General features: G+C 40.1%; 2 protein-coding genes across 11 annotated transcripts in view; one reads left to right on the forward strand and one right to left on the reverse strand.

Moving 5' to 3' along the window:
• Nucleotides 1–76: 76 nt before the first annotated feature.
• aasdh (aminoadipate-semialdehyde dehydrogenase) lies at nt 77–11338 on the forward strand. Of its 3 annotated transcripts, none has more exons than XM_024258790.2 (14): nt 77–591; nt 680–800; nt 2714–2997; nt 4845–5037; nt 5140–5381; nt 5460–5566; nt 5635–5807; nt 6420–6660; nt 6732–6844; nt 6912–7563; nt 8951–9114; nt 9236–9358; nt 9443–9574; nt 10945–11338. In XM_024258790.2, exons 1-14 carry the CDS (start codon nt 347–349, stop codon nt 11329–11331), a joined length of 3177 nt encoding a protein of 1058 aa, XP_024114558.1. In that variant the 5' UTR covers nt 77–346; the 3' UTR covers nt 11332–11338. The 3 variants fall into 3 exon arrangements, with proteins under 3 accessions (XP_024114558.1, XP_024114559.1, XP_024114560.1); XM_024258791.2 differs by having other exon boundaries at nt 2717–2997; XM_024258792.2 differs by lacking the exons at nt 77–591; nt 680–800 and adding an exon at nt 827–955 and having other exon boundaries at nt 2714–2950.
• A 2792-nt stretch (nt 11339–14130) lies between these two features.
• cracd (capping protein inhibiting regulator of actin dynamics) overlaps nt 14131–17455 on the reverse strand; it is a 37164-nt gene continuing 33839 nt past the window's right edge. For 7 of the 8 annotated variants that reach the window (XM_024259008.2, XM_024259012.2, XM_024259009.2 and 4 more), the window contains 3 exons: nt 16967–17160; nt 16733–16895; nt 14131–14896 (listed from right to left, as the gene is read on the reverse strand). In XM_024259008.2, the coding sequence (XP_024114776.1) occupies nt 14736–14896; nt 16733–16895; nt 16967–17160 (518 nt within the window). In that variant the 3' untranslated portion in view covers nt 14131–14735. The remainder of the gene's footprint in view (nt 14897–16732; nt 16896–16966; nt 17161–17455) is intronic. The other variant, XM_024259005.2, reaches the window with a different exon arrangement.

Genomic DNA, 17455 nt, shown 5'->3' on the forward strand with positions numbered 1-17455 from the left:
CAGGAAAAAATAATTCATGATCCATCGCGTCGTTAAAACAAACCAGAAGGTGTTACTAAAACTATAATAATGCATATTATTGCCACCGACTTATATATGACTACAAATCTAGATTTTTTTAGGTGTACTCTACGCTTTTACAGGGTATATCATGGGTTATAATTTAGTGTGTGAGCTCATTGAACCTGAAGTCAAAATGACGTAATCAACACGCGACTAACCGGATCCGTCTCCTGTAAACACTAGAGACGTGAAGCTTATATTCCACGCTTCATTAAGGATAATGTAGAGATTCTTCACGATTAAAGACTGACATAAGAGGACCTGGAGGACATTACCGGTAACCATGGCCGCTCGGACGCTGCAGGCCGCGGTGTCCGCTGCCGCATCTCTGCATGCTGACCGGACGGCCGTAGTGTTCGACAGCGGCAGCTCGGCGCATGCTGGACCCTCGGCGTCGCTGCTGTACCGAGAGTTGGTGCAGCTCAGCGGGGAACTTTCAGCTGTTTTTCTGAGGAGATGCGCTCCCATCCACAGCGTTATTGGTCTGTACTGCAGCGATGATCTGCTTGTTCCTGTCTGGATCCTAGGGTAGGTCTGACCCAACGGGGGTTGCTTCTGTTTACCTCTGCTGGACCAGAGCAGATTGTGACTCGGAGTTCTCCCGACTTTCCTCCAGGATCTTACAGTGTCCTGCTGCTTATATGCCGCTGGACCCCGAAGCTCCTGCACTCCTGTCGGCTCAGGTAATGAGTCAGTGTGGACTGAAGTACTGCGCCGTGGAGACCCGCCTGATGCAGGTTGGTGTATTACTTCCTTGAAGAAAATGAAATTATCATAAGCGATTGGTAACTTTTATAGAGATGTGTGGTTTTACCGGTATGTCGTGGTGTGCGAAAAATGTCAATGCACATGTGTCATAGTCAAGGCCCGGGGGCCGGATGTGGCACGCCAGGTAATTCTATCCGGCCCTCCAGATCATTTTATTTTATTGTTACTAATGACTCGATGTTGTCTTACGCTTATTTTTAACTTTTATCATTTGACAAAATATACTTTTATGTAGAGTTAAATATTGAGTTATTTAAGGTTTAAGTTGATTAATACTGTCATAATATTCCTGCCTTTTAATTTTTGTTATTCATGTTAAAAAGTTAGTTTTAAAGTTATAAAAATTTGCATTCTGTTAGCCGTTTGGACCATTTTCGCATTTACTAAGAATTTCTAGGTTATTTTAAAGTTAAGCTAATAATATAGCTAGTTGTTTTGGCTAATTTAGACATTTTAAAGTTTTTCAGGCTATATTAGAATTTAGTTAAAATTCCAGCTACATGCTAGCTGTTTGGCTAACCTAAGTTTTTTTAAAATCATTTTTAGGTTAATTTGGCATTTAGCTAATATTTTAGCTGGCTATTAGCTTTAGCGTTTTCAGCTATTAGCTTCAGTGACTTCTGCTTCAGCATTTTTAGCTATCAGTTTCAGCATCTTCATATCAGCACTAGCATATTTAACAGCTAAATTCAGCTTATGGCTTTTCACACCAGCATTATCACAGGTAATGCTCATTATCTAGCTCATAATTATGTTAAGAAGTTACGGTTTTAAAGTTTTAAAAAGTGGCATTCTGCTAGCTTTTTGGACTATTTTGGCACAAACTAAGATTTTTTTAGGAAATTTTAGTTTAGTTAATATTTTAGCTATATGCTAGCTGTTTTAGCTAATTTAGGCTTTTTTGAAGTTTAGCTATTTTTTTCAGCTGCATGATAGTTGTTAGTTGGCTAACCAAAGTTTATTTTTAAATTATTTTTTAGGCTAATTTGGCATTTAGCTAATATTTTAGCTGGCTATCAGCTTCAGCATTTTCAGCTATTCACTTCATTGATTTTTCAACTATCAATTTCAGCATCTTCAGCGGCCAAATTCAGCTTACAGCATTCACACTAGCATTATCACAGGTAATGCTATATATCTAGTTCATAATTATGGTAAAAAGTTACGGTTTTAAAGTTTTAAAAATGTATATTTAGACTGTTCAATAAATGTTTATCCTGTTCGGCCCGTGACATAAGGTGTGTTTTGGATTTTGTGCCCTTGTGTGATTGAGTTAGACACCCCTGACTTAGTGCAAAATTGTTGTAAACAGAACAAAAATTAAATAATTCAAGTAACTGCCAGACACATTGGTGCGCCCCCTATCTACCTCCAAAGGAACGTCTCACCAAAGGATGATGAATATAACTTTTTACAGCCTTTTCAAACGTAAATAAAAGATTGATGCTTGTTGAGGACTAAATATTGTGACATATTAGTGTTTTGGCACACTCCCTAATTCATACTGGTCAAAATACAGTGCCTTTAAATGTCACTAAAGAAAAAAAGAAAAGAAAAAATGTCACTACGAAATGTTAAAACACCATTTTCATTGGCGTGGTGCTTTAAAAATGGACCCAGTACCTCCCTGTTTGACACCCAGCATTAAGGGGTTGGATTGGGGGGTTAAACCACCAAATATGTCTCAAGTGCGGCTGTGTCTTCAGCTCACCGCTCCCCCAGGGGATGGGTGAAAAGAACAGATTTCACACACACGTAACAACTAATTTGACTTTAAGTATAAAGGATACATGCAATTCTGTGGAAAGAGTATATTTTTTAATGAAATATATTTTTTGTGCTTTTCTGTAAATTCTCACCTCTGATCTTTCTTCCTTTCCAGCAGTTCCAGGCCACTCTCAGCAGATACCTTACCTTTGAGGTTTGTGCGACACTGCCAAAGTTCAAGCTGACCCTGATCCACATTCAGAAGCTGTCATGTGCTAAACCTGAACCTGGAACAAAGCAAGATGGCCACCAGGAGGCTGGCTGTGGTGCATCGTTGTTGGAGAGCGGTGCAGCTCATGGAGAGCTTGCGTACGTACTGCACACGTCTGGAACAACAGGCCCTCCCAAAATGGTGAGGGTGCCACACAGGTGTATTGTTCCCAACATACTGCACCTGAGGTAGGTGGATTTGTTTGTCTGCTTTGTAGGGCTGCCACGATTAGTCAAGTAATCAACGACTAATCAACTATTAACATAGTCGATGACTAATTTAATAGTCCATTAGTCACTATTTTATATGGAGTCAGAGTGTAGTAAAAGTGAACAAAGTTGTGAGCGTTCAGAACAAAAAATGTACGTTTTTCATATTTGAGTCAGTGAGACCAAAACTTTATTTTTAGTGAAAAATAGTTCCTCGTTTCAGCTTCTAACCTCATTGTGTAAATGTAGTAATCATTCACGCTATAGTGATTCTCCTGCTCCTTTCTGTACGTTTTTGACTCGTAAAAACTCAATCACACTTTCAGGGATTTCAGCAATCTTGGTATCAAAACCTTCAGGATGATACTGCTTGTATTTTTGGTTTTCATAAACTTTATAGTTTTTGAAATATTGAGCAAAATATGCCCCATAGGAAATTAATGAGAAAGTCATTAAATGTCATAATTTTAAATAGATTTTCAACAAGACTTTAAATATATTATTGGGCTTTTTTTCATCTTTTATAGTAAATTAAAAAAAATGGAGTTTAGCTAATATTTTAGCAACATGCTAACCTTTTTGGCTAGTCTGTTATCCACTGGGGTTTTTTTTAGGCTAAGTTAGAGTTTACCTTCTATTTTAGCAACATGCTAACATTTTTGATGAATTTAGTTTACTGAGAAATTTTAGGCTAATTTGGAGTTCAGCAAACATGCTAACATTTTTGACTAGTTTATTATCCACTAGGCTAGCCTGTATTTTAGCAAAAGGTTGACACTTTGGACTTATTTAGTTTACTGAGGACTTTTAGGCTATATTGGAGTTTTGCTAGTACTAAAGCAATGCGTTAGCTTTTTTGGCTAATTTTAAAACAATATTAAAATTTAAAAAAGCTAGACATTTCCTAACCAATATTTTCTGCTTCATTGTAAAGTTTCACAGCAATTTTGGTCTTAACATGTTTAACACATGAGAAAAAAGTTGTAGTTTGGAGTTTAGCTAGTATTTAAGCAACGAGCTAGCTGTTTTTTTGGCCAAATTGTAGTCTACAGACGTATTTTTTTTTTTTTTGGCTTATTTAGAGTTTAGCTAATATTTTAGCAACATGCTAACATTTTTGACTGATTTAATTTACTGAGGAATTTTAAGCTATTTTGGAGTTTAGCTCACATTAAGCAACATTCTAGCTTTTTTTTAAGCTAATCTGGCATCTACTAAGGGTTTTTGGGCTAATTTGGAGTTTAGCTCACATTTAAGCAACCAACTAAATATTTTTGCAAATTGTATTATTTTCAAGCAAATTTATTACAATCTTTTTTCTGAAATTTAGGTCAACTTTAGCGCTCTTTCATAGTTCTTTAATGAAATTTAAAGTCTTTCAGCAAATTTAACATTTTGCAAATAACTTTAGCATTTTCAGCAAATCCCTTCAGAAATTAAAGTAAACTGCGTCACCATTTTCAGCAGAAAACTTCAGCCTCTTCAGTGACTATTATTAGCGAATAGCATTCACACTAGCATTACTGCAGTTAATGCAACTTTTGTAGTTTGGTTTGGTTTAATCTTGTTTTAATACCAGAAACTAATGAAGGACAGAAGCTGCATGATTAATTAAAAGTTTAATAAACTATCGTCGTCTTTATTTAGTTTAAAGCTTATGATGGTTAAGATGTGTGCTTTACATCCACTCTGCGCATGACTCGATTAGTCGACTAATCAGAAAAAATAATTGGTGATTAGTCAACTATTAAGATAATCGTTTGTGGCAGCACTACTGCGTTGTAGTTCTGTTCAATAGAAACCTCATCGTCTCTTTTTTCTCTCAGGTCTCTGTTTCAGATGAGTTCGTCTGATGTGGTTTTTCTCGCCTCCCCTTTAACCTTTGACCCCTCGGTGGTGGATATTTTTCTGGCTTTGTCATCTGGGGCTCAGCTGCTCATCGTACCCAGCCTGATCAAGAAAATGCCTCGTCGGCTCGCTGGGCTTTTGTTCAAAGAGCATAAAGTTACAGTCCTTCAGGTAAAGCGTCTGTCCTCCCTCTGGAGGTCACGTCAGCGTCTGTCCTCCCACTGGCGGTCACGTCTCGTCTTCTTTTGAGAAGGACCTTCCCCGTGTCTCCAGGTGACCCCCACTCTCCTCCTGAGCTTTGGCCACCACACTTTAAAAGAGGAGGTGCTGTCGCCCAGCTCGTCCCTCCGGGTGTTGGCTCTGGGGGGAGAAGCCTGCCCGCCTCCAGCTCTGCTGAGGAGCTGGAAACACGAGGAAAATAAGACCTGCATCTTTAACCTGTATGGCATCACGGAGGTCTCCTGCTGGGCCTGCTGTTACAAGATACCCGAGACTCTGCTGCGGTCCAGCGACCTGTGAGTCTTTGACATCATCACTTGTTTTCTGAGCACATTCTGTGGTAAAGTCCTCATGAAACACCGCTGGGCTCGCAGTGGAGAGCCCTCGGTTCCTCTCGGAGCTCCTCTGATGGACACAGAGGTGGACGTCAGGGATGAACTGGGCCGGGTCGTCACAGAGGGAGAAGGACAGCTGTTCCTCGGTGAGCACCTTTTAGTAAAAGCATAAATAAATCGCAGGCCGATGAGGCTCACAGATCCACTGCTGCAGGTGGAGGGGGCAGGGTGTGCCTCCTGGACGGGGAGGGCACTGTGGCCTCTGGGACGATGAGAGCTACCGGAGATTGGGTGAAGATCAGAGAGCAGCAGCTGCACTTTCAGGGCCGGACGGACCGAACCATCAAACGCAATGGAAAACAAGTAAACCTGGACCACCTGCAGCAGGTAACCTGGTTCATTCACTAGAAACCGACTGTTCATCTGGAAGCAATCGTTTTCTGTTGATAACACTCTAGTGGCTCCTGTGCTGAAAGAAACAGATTTTGATTTAGTTTAATAGTTTATTTCACCTGGAAAATGTTCCCTTGTTTATCACAGGTAATGTGTTTAAAAAATGACTCAAGAGGGAGGAGTCTAGATGTTTCATTTCTGCCTTTGCTCGGCAATCCACCTTCAAACTAGTTCTCCTAATTCATCCCTCGCTTTTTCCTCCAGGAAATAGTCTGCTCCCTTTTCCCACCAGTAAACTATAAGCTCCCTTTCTCCACCAGGAAATAGTCGGCTTCATTCCTTCACCAGGAAATAGTCTGCTCCATTCGTTCACCAGGAAATAGTCTGCTCCCTTTCTCCACCAAGAAATAGTCTGCTCCCTTTCTCCTGCCATCTTCCCAGTATCTCCCATCTGCTTCCATTTCCATTCTCGGATACGTCTAGGATCCATCCCAACATGTCCTGCAGATTCCTCACCAGAAGTTAATTCAGGAAGTTTGAACACTAACATGCATAACTATTAAAACCATCTGAGAGCAGAGCGCTGACTCCGCCCTCTTCCTTCAGCTCGTCCTGGCTCTCCCTCGGGTGGCGGCCTGTGCGGTGGGCCTCCACAGCAGCTCTCGACTCCTTGCTTTTGTTGTGAGCTCCTCCTCCTCCTCCTCGGTCCGGCAGCATTGGGAGGAGGGGGGAGGAGCAGGTGGAGATGAGAAGAGGCGGATTCTGGAGCAGCTGTCTGTGCTGCTGCCTTCTCACGGCATTCCTGACTCTCTGGAGCTCCTGCCGGCGTTGCCCCTGACTCCTCATGGTGAGAGTTGGAGACTGTTCACTCCTGTGAGAACGTTCCTTCGTTCTTCATTCACCTGTTTGGTTTTTCAGGTAAGGTCGACCTGGAGGCTCTGATGAGATCATATGAAAGACAAAGGGAGCGTTTGGGATTTCCACGGGGAGATGTCCACACCCTGAAGCAGAGGCTGCAGGCGTTGTGGAAGGTCTGTCCTCTCTGTGATGCAGTTCAGGATCTTTTGATGCTCAGACTCATGTCTGGTCTCTATGAAGGATGCATTAGGTCTTCCTGGAGATGCAGACCTGGACGAGCAGTCGAACTTCCTGCTGAGTGGGGGGGACTCCCTGAAGGCTGTACGTCTGTGTGAAGACATCGGCGCCGCTGTGGGAGCGCCCTCGCCACAGCTCCTGGAGGTGCTGCTGGACGGGACGTTCTCAGAGCTGTGGCGGCACGTCGCACTGATGCTGGAGGGCCGCCCATCCTCATCGCATCAGGCCAAGAAGAGACACGCCGATCCTCCATCTGCTGCAGCCAAGAGGGAGTGGAAGCCGGCGGAGAAACGGGCCGTGAGGGTGCTGCAGCGAGCGGGTCGGGTGACACAAATGAATATGACGGACTCAAGCGAGACGCTGGAAGACGCCGGACTGAGGGGGGCGGAGTCACACAGAGCTGTGAAGGTGGAGATGAGTCTGAGCTGGGCTTCAGACACCGGCAGATGTGTGGACGCCTCCCCGATGCTTCTGGTTATCGACGGTGCGAATCAGAGCTCCGACGGCTGCAGGACGACAGTGTTTATTGGCTCTCACTCCCACAGGGTGCAGGCTTTGGACCTCGGTACCGGTGGGGTTCTGTGGGAGCGAGTCCTCGGGGGCAGGGTGGAGGCCTCGGCTGCTGCGTCTCCCTGCGGCTCGCTCATAATTGTAGGTGAGTGTCAGGTCTGCATGCAGCCAGATTTCTGATTTCAGGAGGATTCTGGGTTAGAGCTGCTACAAACGATCATTTTATTTGTTGACTAATCGTGTGAAAATAGGATGTAAAACACACGTCTTAACCATCATTAGCTTTAAACGAACTAAAAATGAAGACGATAAAGATGATAGTTTATTAAACTTTTAATGGATTGTGCAGCTTCTTTCCTTGGTTAGTTTCTGGTAAATAAAACAAGATTAAATCAAACTAGGAAAGTTGCATTACCTGCAATAATGCTCGTGTGAATGCTTTTAGCTGAAAATAGTTTCTAAAGATGCTGAACTGTTTTGCTGAAAATGGTGATGCAATTTACTTTAATTGCCGAAAATGTAAAAACTATTTGCAAAATGTTAAATTTGCTAAAAGACTGAAAATTTCAATGAAACTTTAAAGAGGAGTAAAGTTTCTAAAAAAAAAAAAAATGTAGGAAATTTGCTGTATGATCTAAACTCCAAATTTGCTTAATCCCTATGACATGCCAAAATATTTAGTGTTGCTTAAATATTAGTCTAAAAAACCTTAGTAGATACCAAATTAGCCACAGAAGCTAGCTCGTTGCTTAAATACTAGCTAAACTCCAAAATTAGCCTAAAATAATCAGTAAACTAAATTAGCCAAAAATGTTAGCATGTTGCTAAAATATTAGCTAAACTCTAAATTGGCATAAAAACCTCAGTAGATGCCAAGTTAGCCACAGAAGCTAGCTCGCGTCATAAATACTAGCTAAACTCTAAAATAGCCCAAAATTCCTCAGGAAACTAAATTAGCCAAATAAGTTAGCATATTGCTAAAATAGAAGCTAAACTTTAAATTAGCCTAAACAACCCCAGTAGATAATAAATGAACCAAAACGTTAGCATGTCGCTAAAATATTTAGTTAACTCCAAATTTTTTGAAAATGACTGAAAGATGAAAAGATATCCCATGAATATATTTAAAGACTTGTATTTATTAATATTTTGCTCAATATTTAAAAAAATAAGTTTTTAAATACCAAAAATACAAGCAATAATGTTCTTGACAAGCTGAATGTTTTTATTCCAAGATAATTGAAATCGCTGTAAGTGTGATTGAGTTTTTACGTGCTGATAAATTTACAGAAAGGATCAGGAGAATCACTGTAGTGTGAATGCTCATTACATTTACACAATGAGGTTTGCATCTGAAACAAGGAACTGTTTTTAACAAAAGATAAAGTTTTGGTCTCACTGACTCAAATATGAAAAACGTACATTTTCTGGTGCTGAACGTTCAGGACTTAGTTCAACTTTACTCCACTCTGACTCCATAGAACATCAAGTATAGTCGACTAATCAGCCCTATTGTGGATGCTCTCCCTCAGGCTGCTACGACGGCTGCATCTACTTCTTAAGTGCCGACTCTGGAGAGACCCGGTGGACGTTTAGGACGGGAGACGCGGTGAAGAGTTGTCCCGCTGTGGATGCTGTCAGCGGTTTGGTGTTGGCCGGCTCACATGATGGAAATGTTTATGCTCTGGACCCACAGGTGAGGGACTGACTGACCCTGCAGACCTCTCCTCCACCTTAAAGCTTCACCTTCCTTCAATGAAGAATTTAAGACGCAGACAGACGTTTGTGTGTTTCCGACTCAACTCACCTGTTTTCAGGCTCAGCGGTGTGTTTGGAAGCGTCACTGTGGCGGCGCCGTGTTTTCCTCCCCGCACCTTCACGATTCCCCGCGACAGCTGTACGTGGCGACCCTGGCAGGACGTCTGCTGAGCCTGAACCCTGTGAGTCAAACGGCTCCAGCGCTTTCTGTCACAGCCCTGTCCATTTACTGTGTTAAAGCGTCGCCGTGTGCGTGCTCTTTCTAGGACAGTGGAGACGAGTCGTGGTCGTACCACAGAGGCGTCCCTTTTTTCTCCTCGCCCAACTGCTCCTCCAGCTGCGTGGTGATCGGCTCGGTGGATGGAAACATCTGCTGCCTCACTCACACCGGAGAACTGGTGGGAAGAAGGCCTCAGGCCTTTCTTTAGTTTTTTTCACTGACACTTGGCACAAGTGACAGAAAATGTATTGCTTTGTTTGAAAAAAACAAGGATAGAATATTTTTAAGAAAAACTATTTTGTATTGTGTTTCCTTTGGAAGTTGGCCTGAATACAAAGTCCAACTAGATATATAACATTACCTGCTGTAATGGAAGTGTGAATGCTGTAAGCTGAATGTGGTTGCTGAAGATACTAGAGCTGATAGCTGAAGATGCTGAAAGTATTAGCTAAATGCGAAATTAGCCTAGGAAACTGGAAAAAATATCTAATTTTCCCAAAACAGCTAGCATAACGCTAAAATATTAGCTAAAGTCCAAATTATTCTTAAAAATAATTTTTAAAAAAGTCTAATTTAGCCAAACCAGCTAGCATACTTCTAAAATATTTGCGAATTTCCAAATTAGCCTAAAAAATGAAAAAAAAAAAGTCTAATTTTGCCAATACAGTTAGTATAATGCTAAAATATTAACTAAACTCCCAAGTAGCCTAAAAAAACTGGGAAAAATATATAATTTTACCAAATCAGTTAGCATAATGCTAAAATATTAGCTAAACTCCAAATTAGCCTTAAAAATAATTTTAAAAAGTCTAATTTAGCCAAAACAGCTAGCATATTACTAAAAATCGAATCAACACGAACATTTCATAACGTCTATGTGTGACTCTATTGTGTTCTGATGATTAAAAAGGATGGCTTATTAAAAGATTACATTTAAACACGTTTAGTTCACAAAAATTGTTCAACCGCAATGCATTGTGGTCTATATCTGCTAATGTAGTAAGCATCGATGCACGCTAGTTTTTCGCAAAGACTTCTGGGAAATTACTAGTGCACTGGATTTTAGAATTGTAGATTTTGACAGCAGTAGAAAACAGTGAATAGGGAAGGAATTTGGACATAACGTAATTGGGGCGGGGCTAACACGAAGGACCAATCAAAATGGATGAGGGTGGTAACTTCAGTCCCGGTGCATTCACTGACTGAGAACTGTGGTAATTACAATCAGTTTTTAACGCGCCTCAGCTGGGTCAAAAGTTTTAATATTTGAAATTTTGAGTTTGAAAACCTTAAAAAATTGAACATTTGGAGCTGAAAATAATTACGTTTATTTTAGATTAGCAAAAATTTCAGACATTTTACTTTTTTTTTTGGCCGAATACTAATATTTCTTTCAGTTTGTTTTATTTTTGTGTCAAATACTACCGGCCCCTATTTATTTCCGGTTTGTTACTCGCTGCATTGCGGTTTACCAAAATGAAGCGGTTGAATTCTTTTGGATCTCTGCTCCTTTAGAGGCTTGACTGCGTTTGTTGTGTTCTCCTGCAGCTGTGGCAGTTCCCCACACAGGGGCCGGTCTTCTCGTCTCCGTGCTTCCTCCGGGAACAACATCGGCTTCTGTGCGGATCTCACGACGGCCGCCTGTACTGTCTGAGTGCGGCCGACGGCTCTGAAGTTTGGACTTTTCAGACCTGCAGCAGGGTGTACTCCTCTCCTTGTGTGTTCCATAGCTGCGGCGGGGGCGCCCTGGTGGCTCTGGCTTCCACAGACGGGACGGTCTGGATCCTGGACGCAGCAAACGGACAGATGCTGGCCTCGCACGCTTTACCCGGGGAGCTGTTCTCATCCCCGGTAGTGTGTGGCGGCTGTGTGGTAATTGGGTGTCGTAATGATTATGTCTATGCCTTAAATCTGACTAATAAAGAGGAAACCTGACGTAGTTTTTGGTGTTTTCAGCCTCAGAAAACGAAAAGACAACAGTGTGGTTCAGACATCAGTGTTTAATTTACAGTTTTCATTACAATGTTTTTGATCTCTTCAAGAGTTTTTTCATGAATATCTCCTAAGTGAGACAAAAAGTGCAAATAATACCAAACATTGTTGTTACACATAACACTGCGTACACTACACTAATGTGCACCATCAAAGTCAGAAACAAAACCAGTGAGTTTGCTGCAGCTGATTACCGATGGACTTCACAGACCATGAATGCATGGCAGGAAATGAAGACGGGAAATGCTCGCGCTCCGTAGGATTGGATCACATTTAGGAGGAAGTGATGGAACTAACTAATAAGCTTATTAGGGCTGCCACAGACGATTATTTATTAGTCGACTAATCGCCCATTATTTTTACCAATTAGTCGACTAATCGGGTCATGCGCAAAGTGGATGTAAAGCACACATCTTAACCATCATTAGCTTTAAACTAAAGATAAAGACAATTAAGAGGATAGTTTATTAAACTTTTAATGAATGGTGCAGCTTCTGTCCTTCATTAGTTTCTGGCAATAAGACAAGATTAAATCAGATGAGAGAGAAAAGGAATATACTTTCCATCAAACTTGTTTTGACAGATGCCCCGCCCCTCAAGATGACTTAACAATTTTATATAAATTTCATATATAAAGGGAATATAGCACATGTGTCAAACTCAATCGCACAAGAGGCCAAAATCCAAAGCACAGTTTAGGTCGCGGGCCGAACAGGATAAACATTGATTGAACACCCCAGAACTACATTTTTAAATCTTTAAAACAGTAGCTTTTTAACATAATTATGATATAGATATATAGTATTACCTGTGATAATGCTAGTGTGAATGATGTAAGCTGAATTTGGCTGCTGAAGATGCTGAAATTGATAGTGAACTAAAATATTAGCTAAATGCCAAATTAGCCTGAAAAAAAAAACGTAGGTTAGCCAAACAGCTAGCATGTAGCTGAAATATTAGCTAAACTCCAAAACAGCCTAAAAAATCGAATAAATGCCAAAATAGTCCAAAAAGCTAGAAAATCCCAATTTTTAAAACTTTAAAACCATAACTTTTTAACATAAATGTGAATAATAAAAATGCAGGAATATTTTTCCAGAATGAATCAACTTAAACCTTAAATAACTTTAAATATTTTACTCTCCATAAAAATATATTTTGACAATATTGTACAAGTTAGAAATAAGTTCAAGATAACATCGGTTCATTAATAACAATAAAATCAAATGATCTGGAGGGCCGGATAGAAGGCCGGATCCGGCCCCCGGGCCTTGACTTTGACACTTGTGGTGTATGGGGTCAAAGGTCACCTGTCAAAATGAGTTTGATGGAAAGTATATTCCTGATCTCTATAAAGATTTCAGCATCTGAAACAAGGAACTATCGTTCACGAAAGATAAAGTTTTGGTCTCACTGACTCAAACATAAAAAAGTGCATTTTTTGGTGCTGAACTCTCACAACTTTGTTCAACTTTACTACATTCTGACTCCATATGATATAAAGTAACGACTAATCGACTATTAAATTAGTCGTTGACTTTTTTAATAGTCGATTAGTCGTTGATTAGTCGACTAATCGTGGCAGCCCTAAAGCTTATTAGGGGAGAGCTGCCGTCCTGCCAAGTTAGCAGCCCCTCTTTTAATCCTTCTCCAGTTTTGAGTTCAAAAACATGATTTTAGATGCTTGGTTTTCTTTATGGAAAAAATATTTTACTAATATTTTATTAAAGCAAATAAGGTATTTATGTGGGAAATGATGAGTTACAGTGAGGGGCTACGAAGATGATTATCACACATTCCACCGTCTCTTTCTAGTAAAAACTTCAATGACAGCTGATTATGGGTCAGGTTTGGTCCAAGACCACACAAACAAAAGACTAGGCCTAAACAACAACTGAGAGAGGGCTGGGGATCGATTGTAATTACCAGAAACAATTCAGTTTGATTTTTTTAGAATCTTCAATTCAATTTTGAGTTTACACATTTAGACACATTTGTTTAGAAATACATTAATAATCTACTATATGATTTGAATATATTTATATTAATCTGATCTAGTTCACATACTGTAAATAATGAGATTGTTAATATCATCCAGTGTTACATGGATTCTCTAACTAAAATGTTCAGATCATTAACATTGTAAACATTGTTCTGCTTCTCCTGGAGGACGTTTCAGTTTGACCACTAGGTGGAGATCACACTATAGCATTACATCTTATTCCAGAAGAAGAAAGTATGAGGAAAAAAACTGTGTTTTAGACCTTATATGGTTACTGTAAAAGTATTTCCTTAAAGAGTTTGTTAAATTCATGTCTGAGTTTATATAGATGTTCATTTAGTCAGAATGTATATTTTTGGTGAACCGAGCGTTAGCATTAGCCGTCCTATGGGGAATTCCATGAAACGTTAGCATCAAGCTAGTAGACTTTAGCTTTCCGTGGTAAATCAATTGACATTTTTTATGAATCGATTATTGATCCATCAAACTTACATTGATTTGATCAACCCAGCCCTACAAAGTAGTATTTTGTTACGCTGAGAACTAGAATATGATATCAAAATGTGTCCAGGAAAGGATTAAATGAGGGTGTGGTGACTTCAGCAGGACGTCTGAGGAAGGCCAAACTCCAGCGTCTCCGTCATGATTTACAGCACAAACAGCGTCTTGGACAGCTTTCACAGTCGTCACGGCGGGCAGAACCGTTCCGTTCCCCAAAATGACTTTCAATTTTTTTTTTCTTTAAAAAAGGTGCATTTTTTACACGACAAAGTTTAGAGAAAAGTTACAGAAGAGCTTGAGAGCAGATCGATCTGCTGCTTCACATGAACAAAACCAAGGAGGGCAGAAGAGAAGATGCCTGTTAGACTTCAGTTATTATTCTCACCTTTAGCCCTTGAAACACAGTTCAGACGCACACCTTTGATAGATTAAATACTGCCATTCATCAGAGCTTCACCACTATAATACAGAGAAGTTATACTGGGATTAGTGAAGGATTTATTTACATCATGATGACACAGTTGGCTCCAAAGTTAAAAAAAAGAGTTTAGGGTTATTGGCTACTGCATTGGCCAACCAGGATGGTGATTGGCTGCTGAGAACAATGCCTTCAGGGTCATACACTGTTTGGGTAGAACACATGCATGCTTGCAGCGACTCTTTCCTTATATCTGTGCGGTTTTAGTGGAGGAAAGCGCACTTCAAGAGGACGGTAATAGCAGCCAGCGTGGTGGGTCGTGAGGGGTTTACCTGCTTCACAGTCAGCGACGGGGGTTATTGGGGGAGGGGGCAGGTGCCTCCTCAGTCTCCTGCTGCATCCATACAAGCTGGAGGGAGGGAGGGGTTATTTGATGATCTGGGGACAGTCGCTCCAGGCTTTGGCCTTTCGTTTGGCCAGCGCCAGCCAGGCCGGCTCTGTGGACACGCCCGGAGAGTCGCTGGACGGGAAGCGCTTCGACAAGTCCTTGACGGCAGGTGGCGACGGTGTCGAGTCTGCAATCTCAACTAGAGATTCAAAAAGAGGTGAAGGTTGGATTCCAGAAACTTTCCCCCAGCAAACTGATGGGTCAGGATTTTCATCTAATAAAATGTTTCAAACTGATTCCTCACTTCCTCTGGTTAACTGTAGGGAGTCAAATCAGGATCAACTCAACGTGAAGGAAAAACATTGAAAACGTGAACAAACAGACATTTGAACTGAAAACACGTTGGAACATTTGAAAAAAAAAATGAACATTTGAAAACCAGATGTAATTCTGAAAAATGAATAAAGGGAAAACTTGATATAAAGCTTGAAAATTTGAAAATATATATAAAAAAATATATTAAAAAAAGATGTGCTTAAAGTGAATGATAAACCAGATTGAAAACATGAAAAACAGGCATTGTGAATTTGAAAAAAAATATATTTTAAAGTAAATATTGAAATTTTTGAAAGTTAAAAAAATAAAATTGAACACTTGAATACAATATTAAAAACTTAAAAGAAATATTGAAAAGTTGAAAAAAAGTATATTTGAAACTTGAATTTATTTTTTTTTTTAAATGCTCATTTGTACTTTCAACTTTTCCCTTTTTTTGGTTTCTCATTCTTCTCTTTCAGTTCTCTGTTTTCAGTTTCAATTCTGATTTTTGAGTTTTCTCTGACAAGCTGAACCCAATTTTACATGTTTTGAGGTCATTGGCCACCCGAAATTGCATCCCATGATTCCCAAAAGGTAATGTCGGTGTTTTCTGCTGCCGAACGTTGTCGGTTTAGGTCGCATCACCCCACTCTGATCAAACTTATGGAGAGCAGTGTCACTAATGTGCAGTTTGCCCTCGATAATTTCGCGGTGCACCTTTCGCAGTCTCACTGTTTGGATTTTTTTTGTTTTTTTGTGCGACTTTGCTGTTGATCTAGTAAATCAATCTCCTTCGCTCTATTTTTCATACAGACGTGCAACTTGGCAGCGTTACATAAATCTTTATGGTGATCAGATCCTCGTTTTCATCCTAATGCTAGAATTATTTTTCTATGAAAGTTTAATTAATGAGATAAAAATGAGAGAAAAGTGTAGAAAATGTGTAGTGAGGAGTCTCCTCTGTCACCATGGGAAACATGTCCTGGTGGCCAATGAGCTCAAAGCCCCGCCCCCATGTAAAATTAGAGTCAGTTCAGCAGCAAAAACTTGAAAATCTGAATAGAAGCTGAAAATTGAGGACTGAAAGTGAAGATTCAGAAAAAAAAATCATTGAAAATTAAAAATAGTAGCTGTTACTAATGGATATTAGGGCTGGGTTGATAAAATCGATTAACTGATTTAAATTGATTTAAACTTAATAGATCGATAATCGATTCATAAAAATATAAATTGAATTGAGAAATAAAAAGAATAGAAACAATTCTAAATCGAATCGATTCAGTCTCTTGTGAATCTAATCGAATCATTTCTGGAAATCATAATCAATACCCAGCCCTAATGGATACATTATTTTTCAATTGGTAATTTTACATTTATAGTTTTTTATTCAAGTTTTCAATACTTTTTTTTTTTCAATTTTAATAATAATACATTTTATTTATATAGCGCTTTTAAAAAATACTCAGACGCTTCAATTTAAATAAAATGTACAATATATTGTTTAAATTTTCTAGTTTTATTTCAAGTTTTATTTTTATTGTTCATTGTCTTTTTTTCAAATATACAGTGTCTTGTCATCATTTAAAAAAGAACATATGACAATGTGTGTCTTTCAAATTTTCTATCTGTTTTTTAATTCACTTTAAGCTGGTCCTGGTTTGACCCGTACAAATGCACCAAGAGTTGTACTTTGATCAGCAATAACACCAGTTCTTACCTGTGACAGAGCCCGGTAAGGTGTTGGCCTTCTTTAGATGCTCCCTGCGCTCAAACCGTCCCAGGAGGCTGTCGGGTCTCTTGAGCTCCTCCGGCGTCTGAGGCTTGGAGGAAGGGCTGGTGCTCCCACTTCCTTTACTGTCTGTAGGGCTCATCAGTGCAGCCTGCAGAGGAGAGGGGACAGCAGGCTCAGGGCGCTGAGGGCAGTGGGGAACGGGGGAACTGGGGCACTCACGGCCTCTTTTTCTCGAGTTTGCTTCTCCGCCAGCCTGGTCTCTCTCTGGCTCCGGCGCTCCTCGCGGTTCTGCTGCTGCTCCCTGAAGCCTTTCTGCTTCTGCAGGGCCAGAGTGATCCACAACGGCCCGGCTTCCTTGTCTTGGACCTTTGGGCTGTCCAGAGAGTGCCTGCTCTGGAGGGACGGCTTCTCTGCTGGAGAACACACAAAAACATCTGAGCTCCAGTGTTTCTGTTCTTTGATTTACTGGAACTTTTCAACCGTTAACACGATAATTCCAGAAGATTGTGAAGGAGAAAAGCGGCTTATTGATGCACTTAGTTTTAACTTGTATTATTCTTACAATATATTTTTATGGAGAGTAAAATATTGAAAGTTCTTTAAGGTTTAAGTTGATTTATACTGGAATAATATTAATACATTTTTATTATTAATAATTACATTAAATAGTTACAGATTTAAAGTTTTAATAAAAAAAAAAATCAGCAT

Source organism: Oryzias melastigma, linkage group LG4, assembly GCF_002922805.2.
Source record: "Oryzias melastigma strain HK-1 linkage group LG4, ASM292280v2, whole genome shotgun sequence".
Classification (NCBI taxonomy): domain Eukaryota; kingdom Metazoa; phylum Chordata; class Actinopteri; order Beloniformes; family Adrianichthyidae; genus Oryzias; species Oryzias melastigma.